Genomic DNA, 22,890 nt, shown 5'->3' with positions numbered 1-22,890 from the left:
GAGGGAGAGAGAGAGAGAGAGAGAGAGAGAGAGAGAGAGAGAGAGAGAGAGAGAGAGTGTGTGTGTGTGTGTGTGTGTGTGTGTGTGTGTGTGTGTGTGTGTGTGTGTGTGTGTGTGTGTGTGTGTGTTGGCGGGGCAGGGGCGGATCCTGATCCTAGCTGGGGCGGGCCCGAGTCCCGGAGGAGGCGGGGCCAGGGCGGGGCTTAGTCCCCCGGGGGCGGGGCCTCCAGCGCACCTGCCAGGCGCGTCGAGGCCTGCCTGCGGCAGCGGCTGCGCGAAGTGACGTCCCCTCCCCCGCCCCGCCGTGTGTTTACGTGGAGACGAAGATGGCGGCGGTGACGGCGCGGCCCGTGCACACCGGGACGATTAGCCCGTGAGCGCGCACTGGTTCCACGGGAGGGGGAGGATCGCCGGCCGGGCCCTGCGCCCCGGGCCGCAAAGCCTGCCTCCTCCTCTAGCTGAACCGCTCTCTCCTTCCCACCCGACCCTCCCCGACTCTTTCCCCGCCCACTCCGCAGAAGCCATGGAGGACGAGGAGAGGCAGAAGAAGCTGGAGGCCGGCAAGGCGAAGGTAGGAGAGTCCCAGGCCAGCGGCCCGCGGCGGGAGGCGGTGGCCGGGACCGGTGGGAGGAGGCCCGGCGAGCGGGGTTCCGACGCCCCCCCCTCGGCCCCACGCGCGGCCCGGGCCGGGAGGGAGGTGGGGCCGCGGGGTCTGCCCCGCTTTTCCCGAGGGGAGCAGCCGGGCGCCCCTGCCTGGCCCGGGACACTGCCGAGACCGTGCGACTCCGCTCCCGTAAATGGCCGGAGAAAGCCCTTGTGGTGGCCGGGAGCCGCTCCTCAGGGGCCTGTCGGTCCTGTTTCCTGGGTGGCGGCGGCGGCGGCGGCTTTGTGCGGGGTTTCCAGGGCGGGATTTGGGCTGGTCTTCTCTCCGCGGGGGGGTGTGCGCCCGCGGCCGGCCCGGCCCCGCGGCTCGCCGGCTCTCCCGAGGGCGTGTGTGACGGGCCTGTGACAGCTGGCTCGCCAGCGGTCGGCGGCGGCCACAAGTGCCTGTGGAGAACTTGGCCTGTCAGGGCGTCCTCCGAAGCTGGTCTTTGTATGCCTGTCGGAGGGCTGTTTTTTGTCTGGTGGTTTCGTGGTGGGGTTTTTTTTTTGTTGTTGGTTTTTGTTTTGTCATGGCACACGATTTTGTAGCCTGTTCTGCTGGGTTGGAACTTGGGAGACAGAAAGGTTCCACGTAGCAGGCAATACTTGTAGAATCTGCTTTGGTGATTTATTTGTTGTATGTGTATCAGGTGAGCTCGGGGTGTGTGTGTGTATGTGTGTGTGTGTGTGCGCGCGTGTGTGTATCTGTGTGTGTAAAATGCTGTAAAGCAAACAATAAGGAATTAGACACTACCGTTCTTCAGTGGGTGTCATTAAAAAACGTGACCTAGACAGAAATATAAACTGAATAGCCTATTTCTTTTAAACATAATTACTTGTTTGAGCCTGTCCTCTGGTCAGCCCCGAAGGCCCCAACAATGAAATTACCTCTTATAGATCATGTTGTCTTTTTAAAAACTAACTGTTAGCAATCATCCTTGGACCACAGTTTTTAATTATATTAACTATTTTACCTCTCTGTCTTTCCCACTCTCCACACAGAAACAAAGGAAACCAGCCCAGTGGTTTCAGTAATAAATATGGGCCATACTGCAGATATGTAGTAGTAGATGTATCCAATGCAAGTTTGTTAAAAGAATATGTACATTAACTTCCTATTTCTAAAATAGAATTGGCTTTTCCATGTAGCCAGGTGGATTTTTTTTTTTTAAACAGCCATAAACAGGAAAGTGAATCAGGGCATTTTCTGAAGCCCTGTTGCTTAAATTTGTGCAAACCTGTGCATGCACAGAATTCCAAGCATAGTGTGTACCCCATCAAGTAAGTGCACTGAAGTTCTCATGAGATGCCTCATTTGTTATCTCAGAATACTTACTACTCACCCCTAAGTGTGTCCTTCCTAAATGTATATCCTATTACACAAGCTACTACATAGGGTTCAATTTAGACAGACACATTTCATGATTGAATTGCTTGCCATGAGTACCTGATTTGGAAAAAATAGAATTTTAGTTTCCTTATATGTGTATTACTTAGTCTTTCAGAATTGTCCCTAGTGGGCTGGGCTGAGGTGGCTTATGCCTATAATCCTAGTTACTTGGAAGGGTGACGTACAGGACTTGAAATAGGAATTCCATTAGTGTCATACTTCTCAAATCCAGGAGACTTACCTCCAATTAACCAACCAAAAGCTGAAACTGGAAGCTTGGCCCATGTGGAAGAGTGTCATCTATGAACCAAAAAAAGAAGCTGAGCAAGGCACTGGGTTCAAGTCTCAATACCAGCACACACACACACACACACACACACACACACACACAAATTCTATTTACTGGGATAAAGATACACACACATACTAGAGTTAGCTTTTATTATAGAGTATTACTTTCTTCTATAATTGAGATTTTTTTTCCAGTGAAAAATAAGTTTGTACAACTTGTAAGGCAAGGTATATTTGCTCCAGTATTAACTATACAATATAATAACACTCAATAGCTTTTAAAGACAACTTGAGAATAATCATAAGTTGTGTAAGTACTATGGAAAATTATAAAGTCATAAGTTTATGAAAATTGATAAGAATATGGGAAATAGAGTGAAAACAGTATAGTTAAAAATAATAGCCGGCCAGGGGCTGGTGGCTCACGCCTGTAATCCTAGCTACTCAGGAGGCTGAGATCTGAGGATCACTGTTCAAAGCCAGCCTGGGCAGGAAGTCCGTGAGACTCTCATCTCCAATAAACCACTAGAAAACCGGAAGTGGTGCTGTGGCTCAAGCGGTAGAGCACTCACCTTGAGCTGAAGAGAGCAGGGACAGCGCCCAAACCCAGAATTCAAGCCCCATCACACACACACAAAAAAGTATATATATATATATATATATATATATATATATGTATGTATATATTAGGAGCCCACTATGGTGGGACAGGCCCATAATCCCAGCACTCAGGAGGCTGCATCATTGGAATGGCGAGTCCAGCTTGGACTACATTCCAAGATCAAGCCTGTGTACAAAAAGAAAAAGTGGCCAATGTGCCTCTGATTATGTAAAATAATATTTATCAAAATGAACTCCAGGAAATGGAAACAAGAGAGCTTTTTTCATTTTGTATTCTTTTTGTTGTTTATCAGTCTTTGGGAAGCAAATGAGAGCACATAACTGGAGGGACCGAGGGTGAACAAATGCAGCAGTAGTACTGAGACACTATGTTGAAAATAAACTGTTCAACTTGTGGATGGGAATGCGAGGGAAAAGCTGGGAGAGAGCAGAGGAAACGGTGACATTGTCCAAAAAGAAATATAACATTTTCTGATTTATGGAACTGTACCCCTCTGTTTATCACCTTTATAATAACAATAAAAATAAAAGTAGTGATACATTATTTTCTTTGTATAAACATACATACATTTCAATTGGGACTGAAAAACTGTAATGTAAGTTTTATTCTGAGGCTGAGCGTGTAGCTCTGTGCTATAGGGTGCAAAGCCCTGGGTTCTGTCCTCAACACCAAAATATTTAAAAAAGTAGTTCAGCAAACCTGTATTGTGTTCCTATTTTATCAAGACCTGGAAATGGAGAGAAGCTGCCCTATGTTTCTTCTTTCTAGTTACTCAGTTATAGTGGGAAAGACAGGCATTGGACAATCAGTATAGGAAGAGTAAAGCGTAGTGGGATTTGGGGTTATTGTTTTCACTTATTGTTAAAATAGTTTTAATGCTTCCACCTTGTTTTCTAGAACACTGTGCAAAGAAGGCTTTAGTGTTAAGATCAATGCAGTCTAGCATCATGTCTTTCAGGTAATAGTTAGTAAATCTTTGCTTATTGAATGAATGAGCAGATTGACTTGAGTCCGTCACGGGTACTGGTTTTACTGGAATGGTTATAATTGAATAACAGTATAATTTTAAAATAGAATTCAGAATGTTAATTAGGAATTTCATATTGATATCAGAAGCAGTTTCCAAAATTATTTAGACTTGGTTCTCTAAATCTTATTTGCTCATTAAACTTTATTGTATTTGATAACAACAACTGTTTACTTCTGTTCTTGGTAATTGATAAACTGTTCCAATGAAAATTTTATTTTACCTAGACCTCATAAATGATCATTTTAAAAAATAGCTTGTGTATACAGTATAGCTTATGTTATTAAATACTTTATACCAACCAAAAATCTGTGATAATAGAACAAATAATAATATTTAGCTGTTGAAATCATTCTGCAAAAACTTTTTTTTTTTTTTGGTTGGTTGTGGGGCTTGAACTCTGGGCCTGGGCGCTGTCCCTGCGCTCTTCAGCTCAAGGAGAGTGCTCTACCGCTTGAGCCACAGCGCCACTTCTGGTTTTCTAGTGGTTTATTGGAGATAAGAGTCTCACGGACTTTTCTGCCCCGGCTGGCTTTGAACCACAATCCTTAGATCTCAGCCTCCTGAGTAGCTAGGATTACAGGCGTGAACCATCGGCACCTGGCTTGCAAAAACTTTTTGAGTTGGAAAATGTCAGGTTAAAAAAACACAAAGCTCAGCACTGGTGTCTCATGCCTGTAATCCTAACTACTCAGGAGGCTGAAATCTGAGAATCAAAGTCAGACCAGGCAGGAAAGCCTATGACACTCTTATCTTAATTTACCACCCAAAAGCTGGATATGAAACTGTGGCTCAAGTGTTAGCCTTGCACAGAAAAGCTCAGGGACTGTGCCTATATTGTGAGCTCAAGCCCCAAGATGTGAAAAATAAATAAAAATGAAATGAAAAGGTTCTGCACACATTTTAACATGTGAAGACACCTAAAAAATGTATGTTTCTGGTACATTTATAAATGGTAGTTATCTTTGGGAAGTAGGTTATAGATCTTTTATGATCAGGCCAATTATTCAGATGTTATATTTCAAAATAATAGAATTATTAAGAATCTGTGTTTTATTTTTATTGTTTATTTTTTAATGTTTTGGTTGGGGTCAGTTTGGGGCTTGAACTCTGGGCTTCTCTGTATTTTTTTTTTTAATGACAATAATAGAAAAGAACAGGAGGAACAAAATAACCAGATATCCTATTTCATTGATGTCCTGAAGCTATAATTCTTCCTCCATGATTGCTTGCTTGATACACTTGAGAGTAAATTATTAGACATTTACAGATCTCCTTTTAGTTTTGTCATTCTTATTCTTTCCTTGCTGTCAGTTCTTATGTAACCCCGTTCCTTTTCACTTTGCCTTTTCCTCTCTCTGTCAATTTATCTATTTTTTGTTGTTTCTTTTTGGTGGCACTGGGATTTGAACTTATTCTTTCGAGGCAGACAATCCACTTGAGCCACACCTCCAGCCCACTGTTTGGTTTAGTTATTTTTCAAATAAGGTCTTGAGCTTTTTGCCAGGTGCTGGCTTTAGGCTGCGATCATTCTGATCTCTAGCTCCTGAGTGGCTGGTATTACAACTGTTTTCCACTAGACTCTGCTTGTTTGTTGAAATGGGGGAGTCTTGCTATCTTTTTGCCCTGGCTGAAGTGCATCACTAAAACCAACCTTACTTGCAGTTTTAGATTTTCTGACCAAATAACTCAGAAACTGAGGTTAAAAGAGAGATTTGTAAAAATCAAAGGCCTTTGGAGCACAATGGAATGAGTTTTATGTCTTTAGTTTTTCTGTTGTTTGGTGGTGCTGTAGTTTCCTATTAGGCCTCAGCTATGTCCTTAATATGATGTTGTACATACCTGTCTGATACCTGGAGCAGCAAGACATTTATATATTGTTAAGTATCATTTCAGAGCTAGAGTAATCCCATTTATAACATGCTATCAGGGATGGTTCTAGATAGGCTGTCTTTCTATTAAACCAACTCCACTTCATTTTTTTTCCAAGTTATTCATGGTTATATAAACATTAGTATTAGTGGGCAAAACTAGAGGACAGTTGTATATTAGTATAAAGTTTTTCCCATAAATGACATTATATAAACTATATATCTCCTTCTAACATAGCAAAATCCAAAATTTTACACCAGCTAGTCAGGATTTTATATAATTGACATTATTTATTGAATAACTAAATTGCCTTCTACATCGTTAACGTAATTATCTGATTTGTTTTTCCATTGTTTGCGGTTTGAACAGTTGTGCCAGTTGTATGTGAAAAGGACAGTGTTTTTGTGTAAGCTACTAGGCAAGACTTTTCAATTCCTGCTTCCACCATAGTAGCCAAAGTTATAGTGTGAAATTGTACTTTGCAGTTTTCAGATACACTACCCACAGCTATGTTACTGTTCTCCCTCCTTGCTTTCTTTTAAGCCTTCTAGGTTTTGTACTTATGTGTGACTGATCTAAAAATAGCTTTCAAAGTAGATGCGGCAGTTTGATGCTTCTCTGCATTTGTATATTCTGGTGCAATGTCTTAAAACCAGTTTATGACCTTGAGACTTTGCTGAAAATAAAACCAAACAAGACGTGTTTAGAGAGATAAGATAGAGGAAAGAATGAACAGAACAGACTTCTTGAAATGTATTTAGAGAAAGGTCCCTGAGGCAAATTCAAAAAATGCAGCTATATGAGCTGAAAAGTCATGGTTTTGTTTGAAAACTTCTGTTTTACTCTTATCATAGTTCAATCTCTCAGATATATTCTATCTTCCTTTGCTGCTGCTTTTCTATGTGTGATCATTCAACAAGGAGGTTCTTCTGTCAAGAAAACAAAAAGCTGAAAAAATGTAGTCAGTAAAAATGGGATAAATCTAAGAAATTGGACTGTTACAGGACTGGGGCAAAAATTGGATCCAAACAAAACTGTAACTTACTTTTGTAAAAAGAGTTGTAGTGCAAGCTCATCTTTAACTGCTACTGATTATTAAAATGTAAGCAAATGCTTTCTTGTATTGCAGCTAGAGAAAGTTCTTATGATAAATTGCTAAATATTATTGGTAAAGGACATTATATTTATTTCTCAATGATATTCCTCTAAAATTGGACATTCTGTTTAGTGTTTCTTTAAAAACTTTAATTTGGAAATGCTACTGAAAATTTAGAAGTTTATTGAATATTGTTTTAAATGTGTCCGTGTGTCCGTGTGTGTGTGTAGGTGTGTGTGTGTGAGAGAGAGTGAGAGAGAATTTGAGTGTATGAAAGAGAATGAGTTTAGTCTAGCAGAAAAGGCACTAGGATTCTTGGACATTTATTTTTCTCATTTGGTCAGTGAACATTTTTGAACGCCTACAACTGCAACTATGGATTTTTACTTAGCAAGCATTTATTTAAGTCATTACAAGTTCTTATTGTCTGGGAATAATACTATCACAGTATGTGGAATATAATCTGTGTTTTGAAGGATAAGTGGGATAATGGTAGAAAGCTTTTTTTTTTGGTAAGTTTGTTCATACTGGTGCTCTAACTCAGGGCCTCAAACTTTTTTTTATATATATTTTTATTGTAAAAATACTGTACAGAAGGGTTACAGTTACGAGTAAAGTAATGAGTACATTTCCTATAGAGCATTGTTACCTCCTCCTTTGTTTTTCCCCTACCATCCCTTCCCTCCTCACCTCCCCAGCTTCTCCCTCCCCCACCCCACGCTGAAGTTGTAAAGTTCGTTTTCAATGTAGTGTCTTGTACATCTCATTGTTACAATGGGTCATCCTGTATCCTTATTTCAGCATTTTGTTTTTTCCCTTTACCTCTCCAAATTAGAAAAACGTATATACAAGATGCAGGGCACCGGAATCAAATGCAGTGAAAACAGGGGTTATACCATGGGGGAAGAACAAATAAAAGAGACAAAAAAAAAATCACATAGTACATGATAAGTACATTAAAACCAAGCAAGAAAGATAAATCCTCTTGTGTCCCTATCTTGGGGTTTATTCGCTTAGCATCATTTTATATGGTCACATGTACATAGCTTTTGACCTTTTCTGCTTGTCCTAGACATATACTACTTACGGCAAATAAGGGAAACCATGGGACCTATATTTCTTTGGGCCTGGCTTACTTTGCTTAATATAATTTTTTTCTAGTCTTTCCATTTCCTGACAAACGGGTTGGTGTCAATCTTTCTGATAGAGGCATAGAATTCCATTGTGTGTGTGTGTGTGTGTGTGTGTGTGTGTGTGTGTGTGTGACATTTTTTTGATCCATTCATCTACGAGGGGCATCTGGGTTGTTTCCATATCTTAGCTATGGTAAATAATGCTGAGATAAACATAGCTGTGCTGGTAATGTTAGTATAGCATTGTTTGTGATTGTTTGGGTAAATGTCAGGGCCTCATACTCTTAAAAGGCTTTCTTGTTCACAACTGGTGCTCTACCACTTGAGCCATGGCTCTAAATCCAACTTTTTGCTGGTTAATTTGGAGATGGAATCTCCCAACTGTAATCCTTCAAGTCTTACCCTCCTTAGTAGCAACACCAGCAGCTGGTTTTTAGAGAACTTTTTCAGTTCTTTCCATGCTAGATAGAAATAAAATAGCATGGGTTTTAAATTGAAGTGAGACGTAACAAAGATGAAGCATTTTAAAGCAAACATTTGAGTGGCATATTTAGTATACATCTTCTACTTCTATATAGTTCCAAACATATTTATTATCCCATAATAAAACCCTGTGTTGCAGACACTTTCTCTTTTTTCCTCCTCCCTTCATCTACTAGCAACTATCAATTTACTTTGTTTCTATGGATTTTCATATTCTAGATAATTCACATAAATGGAGTAACTCAATACATGACTTTGTGGGTGTGGCTGCTTTCCGTTAATATAATGTGTTTGAGGCTCACCAGAGTTGTAGCATGTATCAATACTTCATGCCTTCTTTTGATTAAATAATATTCCCATGTGCCTATATACCAAAAAATTGTTTATATTTTTATTCATCAATAGGCATTTAAGTGGTTTCTACCTTGTAACTATCATGAATAATGCTGTCATGAACATTTGTGTACAAATATTTGAGGACCTGTTTTCATTATTGGCATATATACCTGGATCATATGCTAACTTTTAACTTTTTGAGGAATCACCAAATTGTTTTTAACTGTGGCTGTACCATTTTGCTTCACATTGGCAATGCATAAGGATTCCAGTTTCTTCCTATCTCACCAACATTTGTGTTTTCCTTTTTTTCTCATAGGCACCCTGGTAGGTAATCTTATTGTGGCTTTAGTTTGCATTTCCCTGATGATTAATGATACTGAGCATCTTTTCATGTGCTTGTTGATCATTTCCATTTCATGTGCATTCTTAGCCTTTAGGGAAATATCTTTCTGAGTCTTTTGCCCATTTTTAATTGTGCTGTTACCAGCTTGTTTTATATATTACTTACATACATATTAAATGTAATATTGTATATTACATATATATCATCAACATTTATATGTATATAGAAACTTGCTTGTGTGCAAGAACAAAGCAGGCAGAAACATGAATTTCTAGTTTGATTATTTTTCTGGGCTTATTAAAATGTAAACTGTTACTTCCTTTGAATATAGGTAATTTGATTAGAGCATCATGCTAAAATTTGATTTCTATGTTGGCTAGTGAGTCATTGAGTTCCCTACAAGGGCATTTAGTTGGTCCAAGGAACAGCTTTTGGATTTTTGGTTTGATCATTACCAATCCATATGTACTGTGGGGCATACTTAGTCTTAAGTAATGAAAAGGTCTTGTATTTTTATATGTGAACACAATAGTCTATATGTTTGTTTCACCAATGTAAGATAGTTTTGTTGTAATACTCCTCTGTTACTTCTTTTGGTGCTTGTTACAAAAGACAGTTTTGGGTACTTAACTGCCTATCAAGGAACATAAAGCTTTGATTGAGTTGCACATGGGCTGAACATTATTAACAAATGCTGACTGTTCAAAAATTTAGCATTGCTCTAGTAGTAGTGCCAGATTATTTATTTAAATCTGTAGATTTTCTGTGCTGAATTCATTCATCCTTTTTGTTGAGCAATGTTTTTTAGTTGCTTTTGGGTTTAGTTGCTTTTGTGGGTTAAGATTCACAGATGTTTATGTCATTTAAAGTTCTCTAAGTCTAGGGACTTCACGTTTATGCTATTATTTTTAACTTCTTTTCAAGAGATGATTTCTTAAAGCTTGAAAGTTATTTTGCCTTTTTGGGACTACAGTAAGCTTTGTTGTACAAACTTTTAGAGATTTGAGTTTATAATAAATTGTATTAATCAATTGTCTAACTTACAGTTCTTTGAAAAACTAACAGTAAGAAGTGGGAATGAAGCCAGGGGTTGGTGGCTCACGGCTGTAGTCCTGACTACCCAAGAGGCTGAGACCTGAGGATCACAATTCAAAGCTACCTCCCCCTACCCTTGATCAGAAGAAAAAAAGAAAAAAGCTGGAAGTGGAGCTGTGGTTCAGTTGGTAGAGAACTAGTGTTGAGGAAAATAAGCTCAGGGACAGTGCGCAGGCCCCAAATTCAAACCCCAAGACCACCACCACCAAAAACAATAAAAATAAAATAAAAGAAGTAAGGAGGAGAGTGTTAGAGGGTGAACAGTAGCAAAATACACTGCATCTGTGAATGCACATGGCAGAACAAAGCTAACTGGAAGCAATTGAACTACGAGGTTAGTGGGGTTGGGGAAAGTAGGAGTAAGCAAGGGGCCAGTCTGATTAAATTACTGTCTGAACCTGTATGAAATACCACAGTGAAGCCCTTTTGAATAATTAACATGCACTTTAGCAAAAATGAATATGAGAAAAGTGAAACGTGCTCTGTCTGAGGTGTGGGTAGGAGCAGGGAGAAAGGGGAGAAATGAATGTGAATATGATCAAAATATTTGATGTGTGCCCATGTATTAAAATGGAACAGTGAAGCTTGTTGAGGCTAAATTGGGAAGAGGGAAGGTCAGATGAGGGAAAGTGATGGAACAGGTGATTCTGGTTATGTGGACATGCTAAAATAAAACAGCCTTATACAACTAATTGATGTCAATTAAAAAAATCACAGCATACAACCTTGAATCTCTTTCAGTTTTTGCTACTGAATACACCATAAAATTCTTTCTTTCATTGTGGGCTCTGTGATTAGGTTGTATTTATTCCTTGGGGTCTCGCTTTTATTTAAGTTGGCATTGCTTTATTGTTTCTACAGAAGAGACAAGGTCAGGGACCAATTATAACTAAAATATTACTTTTCTACATGTATCATGAACAATTGTGAAAGTGTGAGAGGTAAGGGTAGGAGATTGCAATAGGTATGGAGAAGTAATTTCAGTTAGTTCCCATACCATTTATGTTCTGTTGAGGGTGTATGGATATGGTTACATTTCATATACATTTGACTTGTTTCTTAAGAGTCGAATAAATTATTTGATGTTCTAAAGAACAAGTCTAAGAAAATGTAGCAAAACCTCATTAGGCAAATCAAAACAACATTGAGATAACACCTCACCCCAGTTAGAATGGCTATAATCAAGGACTCTAATAACAGCAGATGCTGGATGGGATGTGGACAGAAGGGAACTTGTTCAACCATTTTGGAAAGCAGGATGGAGGTTCCACAAAAGACTCCACGTAGAGCTCCCCTATGACCCAGCAATCCCACTTTTGGGCATTTACCCAAATATTTACAAACAAGACCACACTAAAGCTACCAGCATGACTATGTTTATTGCAGCATTATTTACCATAGCTAAGATATGGAACCAACCCAGATGCCCCTCAGTAGATGAGTGGATTGAGAAAATGTGGTATATATACACAATGGAATTCTATGCCTCCATCAGAAAGAATGACATTGCCCCATTTGTTAGGAAATGGAAAGACTTGGAAAAAATTATATTAAGTGAAGTAAGCCAGGCCCAAAGAAACATAGGTCCCATGGTTTCCCTTATTTGCAATAACTAGTATATGTCTGAGTCAAGCCGAAAAGGTCAGATAAGTTGATGTTAGGGAAATGAACCCTAAGATAGGCATTCAAATGTTTGGTTTTTTTTCATGCCATTGTTTCTAACACATTTATAAGATTATTTCTTTGTTGCTTTGTATGTTACCCCCCCCCCCCACACACACACACAGTATAACCCCTGCTTTCACTGTATTTGATATTTGATGTTGGTATAATTTGTGGAGGGGAAGGGAAAAAACAAATCGTTTAAATAGGGATACAGGTAGACCCGTTGCAACAATGAGATGTACAAGTCATTATGTCAGAAACGAACTTTACAACTTTGGTGGCGGGGGTGGCGGGGGGGGGGGGGGGGGGGGGGAGGAGGTTTGGGTGGGGGAGGGAGCTGGAAAGGGATGGGAAGGGGAAACAAAGGAGGAGGCTACAATGCTTGATAGGAAATGTACTCATTATCTTGCCCATGTGATTGTAACCCCTCTGTACAGTATTTTCACAATTAAAAAGGAAAACTTCATTAGCAAATGCCTACAGGGGAGACTTTTAGGAAGTAATGGGCCTTAGCTAAAAATTATATACATCCTGTATAGGATCACTTTTATTAAAACATATTAATTGCATTATGATATTTCCACATTGTATACCTACTCCTCTATTACTCTTATCACTCCCAATCCTCCCTTTCCAGTAACAATTTTTAAGACAAAGATTGAGAAAAAGGAATAATATTTGTTGGTTGAGAAGTGTGTAAAATATGTACATATATTCATGAAATGAAAGGTGAAATAAAGTAAGATTTAAATAGGTTTCAGGGTTTTAATCAAATGGCAGAAGAGTCAGTATCTTTCCCTTTGGATCTAGATTTAATTTTTTTAATACTGTAAGTTTTTTCTTTCTATCTTATGTGTCATCATATTTTCTGGGTACAGTTTATACTTAGAATAAAAAAATTCTTTGAATCATTCTGTGATTATTTTCCTGTCTTGTGCACAATTATCCCAAATCTCATTGCTTTTTTAATTCAAATTTTGCCTCACATTTAGCCTTTTGCTTTCTTTTCTCACACTATAACCAAATAAAATAAGTCCCACCTCACTTTCTTTCTGGTTTTCTTGCCTCGATTCATCTTTTCCAGTTGGTTCTGTACATTGTCACTGGATTAAATTTACCTTTCTTTTTATTACTCAATTCTTTCAGTCTTTCAGAACAAATCCCAGATTTGTTAACCACAGTCAATGGGAATTTGGACAAGAAATCACATCCCTGCCTCTGATATTTTCGTATCCTAATAGAGTAGGAAGTCAATCACAAAATAAGTTAAATATTCACAATGAAGTTGCAGGATATGAAAGACAGGGATTCTGTTGAACACAAGTGTTATCTAGATAGTAGACAGAATCATAAACAGTTACAAATAGAAGCCTGAAAAACAGGAGGGATATCTGACTCTATTTGACAGAAGAGGCTTTCTTGATGGGTATACAGGGAAGCCTTAAAGTAGGGGGAAGAACTAGCCCTTCTCTTGAATGTGTTTAGTCATTCTAGAGAGAATAAGACAGCGTAAGTGAAGTACAGAAGTGTCACAGTTTAACTTCCTGGGTGGAAGGTATACCAGAGCGGTAGTATTGGAGTATGAAGTTAGAAGTAGAGTGTAGTAAGGGATGAGGGTAATGGAGTGGGCCAGGGCTCCATCTTGAATATCCTTGAATCTCATTTAAAGGAAGTTGATTTTTATCCTATACATTGTGGCATCTATTGATTAGTTCATAAATAATGAGCAGGTTTTACATTTTTTAGTAGCTTATATTAGTTATACAAGGGAGATGTTATTGTTACGTCTCCACACATTTACACTGTATTCTAATTAGTCTCTTTAATCTCACTCTTCCATCACACTCCCTCCCTACTTCCCCCCAAAAAAATCCTCAACTTACAGGTATGTGCCATTATGCGTAGCTTATTAACTTTTTGCCTCAGCTGACCTTCAGTCCTCCTGATCTTTACCTTCTAAATAGTTGCAATTATAAATGTCAGTCACTACACCTTCTAGTTCTGTTCTGATTACCCAGGGTTTTTTTTGTGGGGGCTTGAACTCTGGGCTGGATGCTGTGCCTGAGCTGCTCAAGGCTAGTGCTCGACCACAGTGCCACTTTCAGCTTTTTCTGAGTAGTTTATTGGAGATAGAGTCTCACAAACTTTCTTGCTTTGAACTGTGATCCTCAGATCTCAGCCTCCTGAGTAGCTAGGATTACAGGCATGAGCCACCAGCACCTGGTGAGCAATTATTTTTGACAGGTATAATACTACACTGCATTTTTCTGCACTAATGTGGCCATGGGTCTAATATATCATCTTAGTTTTTTTTTTTTTTAGAGTAAGTATTCTGAAGTTTTGAGGAATAACACCTAATATTCTTTAGTGGGGCCCCTTTGCTGTAAAATTTCATTTGTTTTTGTTTAAACTCATCCAATATTTATTGAGGACCTATCTATAACCAATATCTAGGCTTAGTGTAGATACATTTTGATTTTGTCTTCCAGGACTTTACTTTGTAGCAATCTATATGAAACAACAAGGCTTCATACTGTTAATAACATGGGACTAAAATAATCTTTTGGCAATCTTATTTACTTAGAAGTAATTGATTGTAAATGTTAATTGAATCATTGCACTGTTGAGTCTATACAAGCTGTTTTCCATTTGGGATAATTTAGTAATGGATATTATTTATTGATGTGTTTTTTCAAGCAAGAGTTTTTAGTGTTTCATAATATATCTCCTTGTACAGTTGAAGAAACTGAGCTCTGCTGAATTTAAGTGGTTTGTCCAATGTCTTGTAGCCAGTTAGTCTTTGTACACTTAGCAGTCAAGTACACTTAATATTTGTAATCCACATTCTTTTTGAAATTCAACAAATATTTGTGTTTACTATATGACAAGCAGTGAACAACAATAAAGCATGAAACGATTCCTTAGCTACAGAATCTCCTCTCTTCTACTGATCATTTTTTATGTAGTATGTGTGTTCATCCTGGGCTTAAACTCAAGGCCTTCGTGATGTTCCTAAGCTTTTTTGCTCACTTTCCCACTTGAGCATAGCTTCACCTCCAGCTTTTTTGGTGATTACTTGAAGATAAAAGGGTCTCATGGACTTTCTTGCTCAGACTGGTTTTGAACTGCAATTCTCAGATAGCCTACTTAGTAGTTAGGATTACAGGCATGAGCCAGCAAGACTTGATTGTTTTAAGCTCATATTTAAAAGAAAAAAATACTGCATTGAAAGATATTATATAGCCTGTAAATAAATTTGGTGACTCAATAATATGGTCTTAAGACCTTTTATTTCTGTAAGTATGTTTGGCACTTTTTTTTTGTTGTTTTGTTTTGTTTTTGTACTGTTTGCTTTTCAACAGGTTTTAAAATTTTTTTTTTATTTGTTTCATTGTTTTTGCTTGAGAGGATCATGCTGTGTTGCTCAGGTTAACATCAAACTCTTATGCCAGCCTTCTAATTAGCTAGGGCTATAGTGCTGAACCTTTTCATATTAGAACATGTGCTTCAGAACACCTTAAAATGTGGCTTTTGGAGCTAGGTGCCAGCGTCGGTGGCTCACGCCTGTAATCCTAGCTACTCTGGAGGCTGATATCTGAGGATCACGGTTCAAAGCCAGCCTGGGCAGGAAAATCTGTGAGACTCTTATCTCCAATAAATCACTAGAAAACCAGAAGTGGTGCTGTGGCTCAAGCAGAAGAGTGCTCACCTTGAGCTGAAGAGTGCAGGGACAGCGCTCAAGCCCAGAGTTCAAGCCCCCCGCCAAAATGTGGCTTTTGTCTTTCTTGCTTTCACTTGCTCTGTATCAGCTATCTATGCAAATGGTCATTATGTCAAGACACTAAAGTTTTGTTGTAATAGTTCATATAATATTCTTGTTTATGGTTCGTTAAAGAATATTAAAAAGTTTTAAAGGCAGTATTGAGAAGTCACATAATTAGAATTAATAATTAATGAATTAGGGTTTATTAAAATATTTACAGCAAAAATAAGGAAATCACTATATAGTTACTTAGCTAGTCAATACCACAGAGTCTAGATTCACAATTAAAATATTTTGCATCATTCTCTTTGGGATTTGAATTCAGGGCTTTATAATTGCTTGGCTTGCTTGGTTTCCCACCACTTAAGCCATGCCTCCAGCCGGCTTTTTGATAATCTAGATATGGAATCTCACAGACTTTTCTGCACAGGCTGACTTTGAACTGAAATCATCTGGATCTCAGCCTCCTGAGTTTCTAGATTTGTAGGTTTGAGCCACTGGCACCTACCTAGTATCTTTGGTTTTATTTTTCCTCTACTTTCGTTGGGTAAAAAAAGAACCTTGTTTGGTGATTTTGTTTGTTCATATCTTTAAGGTTAGCATATTGGATTGTGAGGTTTACAATGACCTTGAAGGAAATGAGCTACAAATACACAGAAAGCAAGTTGACACAATGGAATGATATATATGAAGTCATATTCTGTCTTGCCACTTAATAATTGTGATCATCTTTATGTCTCAACCAGCTCCTATGTTCTTAATAGGTTGTTTTCTGCCAGCTACCAATTTAAGATTTTCTATTCAATTTAAGATTTTCTAATGTAGACTTTCTTAATACCTATGCATTTTGTTCAAAGCCCCTTTTATCACTTGAAATTATATATTTCAGTGTTTGTGTTTATATAATTTGTTTTTCCTATTTCATTGGAATTCATAACAGTAGAGAACTCTTGTCTGCTTTATTCACCGCTTCATACCCTGCCTTAACACACTACTGGTTACACAATAGACAAACAATAAATATTTGTTAAATAAATAAGCTTAACATATAACATATGCCCATCTTATATCTTTCACAAATATAAAACTGTACAACTACGTCTCATCTGGAAAGCCTTTGAGAAAATCAAGAGTGGTTCTCATACCCTATACTTAGATATATCTAGGAGTATCAAGCTTAAGAAATTGTGCTCAGACTGTTATGTCCCTTGTGTCTCACAAATTAATGAAATTGGCCTAGACTGAAAAGTTCTCCTGTTGGAATCATATATTTTGACTTATGGCTAATAGAGTTGCTGGCTCATATAGTAAGTACTCAGAATATGCAAAAAAAAACCTAAACCCAAAACACTGCCCCCCCCCCAACCTAAATGAGTTAGCAGTCGTCTTTTTTTGAAATGACATTAGGAATAAATTGTTAATTTGTGTTTAGACATTCATTTTCTGGTTAGAGTAAGACATTTGTTTGGGATGTGAACCAGCTTTGAAAGATAAATGTATACAGACATAATCTTTCCAGTAAATCTTGCTACTATTTCTGTGACTACATATGTTAACATTTTTATAATTTGCTTCCAAATGGCAAACACAGATGGTCGTAGTCTGAATTTTCAGCATGTTTTAGAATAAATGTTTTCTCAGTAGTTTAAAATGCATCATTTCAGTATCAGATGGTTACCTAATTGAGTAGTTTAAAAATTTTTTTTTTTGCTAATTTCCCAACTTTTCAGATTTAAAATAAATAGCTATTAGAAATTGAATAAATGATAAGATCTGTGTTTTCTCTCATTTTATCAAACAGGACTCTTGGCAGAAACCTACTCTAGCTATTATTTTTTCTGAGAATTTGTTTCTTGGAGCAGATTATAGAGGGAAAGATTAATTTTATGTCTTCATGTGCTTAATAACTAGAAATTATTTATTTTAATCTTGAACATACAACTTTTTAAGGGTTGAATTGTATATGCCTTGTATGTTGTCTTGGTTTATCATGTTAAGTGAAGCAGTACTTAAAAACTATTGTTTGGGGCTAATTTTGCTGTAAAAGATAAATATATTCAGTGTATTTATTCTTGAGTACTGTTTTAGTACTGAAAGTTCTAGAATACTTGGAATACTAGTATTCAGAATTTAAATTTTACTATTTTGTTATATACATGTATGTCTAAATAGATGTTGAATATAAACTATATGTAATTTAACAATCAGAATTTTGAATACTTCCATCCTTATCCTGACTTATTCTGTTTTCTAAATTCTAAAGAGATAATGTGCAGCTTCAAGAAGTTACTAAAATATAGAATAAATATTGAGAATGTCATTATTAATATTTTTGGCATTTCATCCTTTCTGAAGTTTCCTTCCTTATTAAATGATGTACTTAGACTTTTAATTCTGTTTACAGATTATGTATTCAGATGTATTTCAGTTTATTTTTAAGAATGAATCTGTTGTCCTTCAAAGTAGTTTAAGCACATTCTAGCAGCTGAATAATGTACAAATAGACACAACTGGTCTTGCACCTGTTCCTCAAGCAGACATAAATTGAAATAACTAAGTATTTACTTAAATAAGTAGGACCTTTTAAAATACGATATATTTTATAACTAGTGATTAGCTGTTTCTTTTCCTTTTTTCCTTTTGAGACAGTTTTATGTGTAGCCCATGCTGGCCTCAAACTCTGAATCCTCTTTACCAGGATTATAGGAGATTACAGTGATATCTGGTGTCATTATCCCTTTTTAATTTATGAGTTAAATGATACCTTCATATAGTAAGTAGAACAGATATATAGTAAGTAGAACAGATATATCTTTTTCTACTATAGCAGGTAAAAATAACTATGAAAATACTACATTTTATTTATAGGTAATATATTTTCCACATATTTTGGTAGTTAATAACATCAGCATCATGAACAAGGTTGTTTAAATATAATAAGAAACTGGCCATTTAAAATTTTTCACAGTTAATAGTTATAGCAATTGTAGTAGTATATTCTTTTTAAAAATTTTATTTAGTTTTTGTTTATGTGGTACCAAGGAATCAAACCCAGAGCCTCATGCATGGTAGGCAAGCACTCTACCACTAAGCCACATTCCTAGCCCTATTCTTTCTTTTTAATGCACAAGGAAGTCTAGGCCTCTCATTTTTCTCAGGATGATTTAAGTGCATAAATTAAATTTGGAAATTGTTTATAGTTTCTTATAAAAATTAGAACATTTTTTATTGCATAAAATGAAATTTAATCAGGAAAAAGAAAATTACCTATAATCTCAAATGTAGAGATATACCAAAGCTATAGATATACTCTTTCAGAATTTACCTATGCCTATGTATAAGGTGTTATTAAAATTCAGGCTAGGTATAATTGTTGAAAGCTATGAGTATAAGGCTTGTCTTTATTAAAATGTTTAAGCTAGGTGCCAGTAATCCTAGCTATTCTGAAAGCTGAGTAAGATCTGAGGATCATGGTTCAAAGCCAACCTGGGCAGGAAAGTCCCTGAGACTCTTACCTCTAATAAGCCACGCCCCTCCCCCCCAAAAAAGCCAGAAGTAGTGAATCAAGTAGTAGAGAGTACTAGCTTTAAACAAAAAAGCTCAAGGACAACACTGAAGACCTGAGTTCAAGCCCCAAGACTGTAAAAAAACAAAAACAAAACTAGGTGTTTAATTTTTTTCTTCTACGAAAATTATAGCACATAAATGGCTGGAGGAAGGGTTACAAATGTAATCATTATATTCAATCATTATATATACTGTGTAAAAATTGAGCTATAATTGAGAATGAAGAAAGGGGTAATTTTGATTAACATGCATTGTACTTATAACCTAACTTCTGGAATTGAAGCCTCTATGTACAAGTACTTAACAGTAAAAATTTAAAAGTAATTATACAGCAATACCATTTCATACCTACCCTGTCATGACTGTCTTTATTAGCAATAATAGTTTGCACTAATTATTATTAGTTACTAGGGTAATTGAATTCAAGGTGCTCTACCCCTAGCCAATTTTGCTTTAGCTATTTTTCACTTTAGCTATTTTTCAGATAGATGGTAGCATTCCTGCTTGGGATTGTTCTTAGACCACAGCCCTCCTACTTGTGGACTCCCTCATATCTGGGATTACAGCACATACCACCATAGCCAGCTTGTTTGTTGAGATTGAAGCAGGTAGAGTGAGGAGAGTATAATAACTTGGGTCTAAGTTGGCCTTAAACTATGATCCTTCCAGTCTCTGCCTCTCCAGTGGCTGGAATAATAGATGGGAGCCACTGCTCATAGTCATACTTCTCATTTATATTAAAAAGCACTAAGTATCATTGTAGGAATGCTTTACCTCTCCCAGTTTTCTTCGGATTTTGATAGGTGTGGTTTATGTACTTTTGTCCTATAATCCTTCTAGTACATGTCCATATATCTTAAAGTCTCCAGCAACCTCTAACATTTTAATAATATATTTATTATTGTTTTTATTTTTATTTCTTTTGAAAAGGAAATGAGATACAGACTGACTTTTAACTTACACAGGATTAGAAGTGTCCATTTAAGATAAATTGAAATAAGAAAATACACTAGTTAGCTGGGCACTGGTGGCTCACGCCTGTAATCCTAGCTACTCAGGAGGCTGAGATCTGAGGATTGCTGTTCAAAGCCAGCGTGGGCAGGAAAAGTCCATGAGACTCTTGTCTCCATGAGACTCTTTTATCTTAACCACCAGAAAACCAGAAGTGGAGCTGGTTGCTCAAAATGGTAGAACACTAGCCTTGAGCAAAAGAGCTCAGGGACAGCACTCAGGCCTAGAGTTCAAGCTCCACAACTTAAAAAAAAAAAAGAAAAAAAGAAAAAGAAAAGAAAATATACTAGTTAGAACATACTAAGTAGTACAGTGATATATAGGTGGTATTAAGGTGTAACAGAAATCCTAGTTATGATTTACTGATTATTAAGGGCCTAAGCATCCTAAAGTCTGAAATTTAAATTATTCTTTATTTTTTCCCTCTTATATCTTAGTTACAGTGACCATTTAGAGTGTTTTAGCATAGAGTAATTGCTTTTAGTATAAAGTAGAATCCGCAGAAACAGACTTGGAGCTACTTTGTGTGTGTGTGTATATATATATGTTTTCACTTAATCTTAGATCTAGAGATTTTACTGTTCCCAAATAAACACATTTCAATATATATTTTCTCTTAGTCTACCTAACCCTTGAGCTAATTTCAGACATGACATTTTCAGTTTTCACCCCTAATTTAGATGGGCCTAGTTTTGTGTGTGTGTGTGTGTGTGTGTGTGTGTGTGTGTGTGTATGTTTTCACTTAATCTTAGATCTAGAGATTTTACTGTTCCCAAATAAACACATTTCAATATATATTTTCTCTTAGTCTACCTAACCCTTGAGCTAATTTCAGACATGACATTTTCAGTTTTCACCCCTAATTTAGATGGGCCTAGTTTTGTGTGTGTGTGTGTGTGTGTGTGTGTGTGTGTGTGTGTGTGTGTGTGTGTGTGTGTGTGTGTGTGTGTGTGTGTGTGTGTGTGTGTGTGTGTGTGTGTTTGGTTTGTTTGTTTTTGCAGTATAGTTAGACATCATGTTAAAGACTGTAGTGGTTGTCCTTTACTTTTCTCTTCATTTTCTTTTAGTGATAGGTTGAACTTTGAAAAATCATTTATTCATAGCTTTGATCCCAAAGCTGCTTTATTCTTAATAACAATAAAGATCAATTGAGGATAATAGCACTTTCTTTTTTTTTTCTGCAGCTTGCCCAGTTTCGACAAAGAAAAGCTCAATCTGATGGGCAGAATCTTCCTAAGAAGCAGAAAAAAAAGAGAAAAGTCTCAAGTTGTAAGCATGATGTGCATGGTTTGAGTATTGATCAACAGAGTGATCAGATATATATAAATAGTTCTCAGGAGGTAGAATCAACTATGACTCCTGATTCCACCATAATGAGAACTTTGCACAGTGGAGGAATTGTCAAGCATGACCAGCTCTACTCTGCTGAGGTAAGTATCCATTCTGATTCTGAAACCTTAGAGTTCTAAATGGAAAGTAGTTGCAATTCAGTTGTAGTTTTTGTATTCTTTTGCAAATTTAAGTAGTATGACAGCTAAATAGACCTAAAATATGCAATAACTCTTGAGAGTAAGTTTGTGAGAGAAATTGTATTTGGATTAGGATGATGAGTGGATCAAGGCTAGGTAAAGAAAAAAGATAGATTGCTCAGAAGGAAAAGGCAGATGTTGATAATTATTTGGATTATTCTATGACATATTTATTTGAAAACAGCAAGACTAGCATATGAAGGGACTTAAACTGTGTTGAAAAGGTCAGGATAAGCTGGACAACAGTGATTTATACTTGTAATCTTGGCTATTCAGGAGGCTGAGACTTCTAGTGTCACAGTTTGAAATTGCCCTGGGCTGGAAAGTCTGCAAGACTCATCTCCCACTAACTAGAAAAATTTGGAAGTGTGGCTCAAGAGTGCCAGCTGTTAGCAAGACAGCCCAGCAAAAGTATAGGACCTTAGTTCAAATCCTGAATCTGACACACAAGAGAGAGGGGGAAGGAGGTATCAGGATAGAATGGAAGGCAGTTTCTCTTACAGAAGAATAAGAATACAGTGTAAAAAGAAAGATGAAAAGGCATGATGTTGCATATGTTTAATCCTAGCACTGGGTAGCTGAAACAAGAGGGCCTGAAGTTCAAGGTACATGCTATTGAGCAATTTTTTATCCTTCAAATACAGGGAATTCCTGTCATCTGCCCTGTATGCTGATTTAGTGGATATTGAGCCATTTCTCTTAGGAGAAATCAGAATTAGATTCCTAGGAGCCATGGGATATTTTATCAACTATTTGATACATTAATTTCATTTTATATGCATTTGTATATCTAAGTCTCTCCTTATTCATTATTACCATTAAACTGTAGTTAAAGAATCAATAATATATGTTAATGAATCAGCCATGTATATTAAGAAATAGAAACATAAATAAACATATCACAAAAAAATATAAGCAAAGCTCATCCTAATACACATTTTCTTCCTAAAGTACATCACAACCTTTCTACTCCTAGGAGCACTATGACAGCATTATACTTTGTGGTCATTTTACACACTGAA

At 37.2% G+C, this 22,890-nt stretch overlaps 1 protein-coding gene across 7 annotated transcripts in view; it reads left to right on the top strand.

The window, feature by feature from the left end:
- The first annotated feature begins 310 nt into the window (after positions 1-310).
- Positions 311-22,890, top strand: part of Akap9 (A-kinase anchoring protein 9) — a 187,859-nt gene continuing 165,279 nt past the window's right edge. For 6 of the 7 annotated variants that reach the window (XM_042684585.1, XM_042684586.1, XM_042684588.1 and 3 more), the window contains exons 1-2: positions 321-571; positions 21,524-21,769. In XM_042684585.1, the coding sequence (XP_042540519.1) occupies positions 524-571; positions 21,524-21,769 (294 nt within the window). In that variant the 5' untranslated portion in view covers positions 321-523. Of the gene's footprint in view, positions 572-21,523; positions 21,770-22,890 lie in introns of all 7 variants that reach the window. The other variant, XM_042684582.1, reaches the window with a different exon arrangement.

Source organism: Dipodomys spectabilis, unplaced genomic scaffold, assembly GCF_019054845.1.
Source record: "Dipodomys spectabilis isolate Male_0828 unplaced genomic scaffold, ASM1905484v1 ptg000089l, whole genome shotgun sequence".
Taxonomy (NCBI): Eukaryota; Metazoa; Chordata; class Mammalia; order Rodentia; family Heteromyidae; genus Dipodomys; species Dipodomys spectabilis.
The sequence above is the reverse complement of the archived record's forward strand: the minus strand, read 5'-3'. Positions and strand labels throughout refer to the sequence as shown.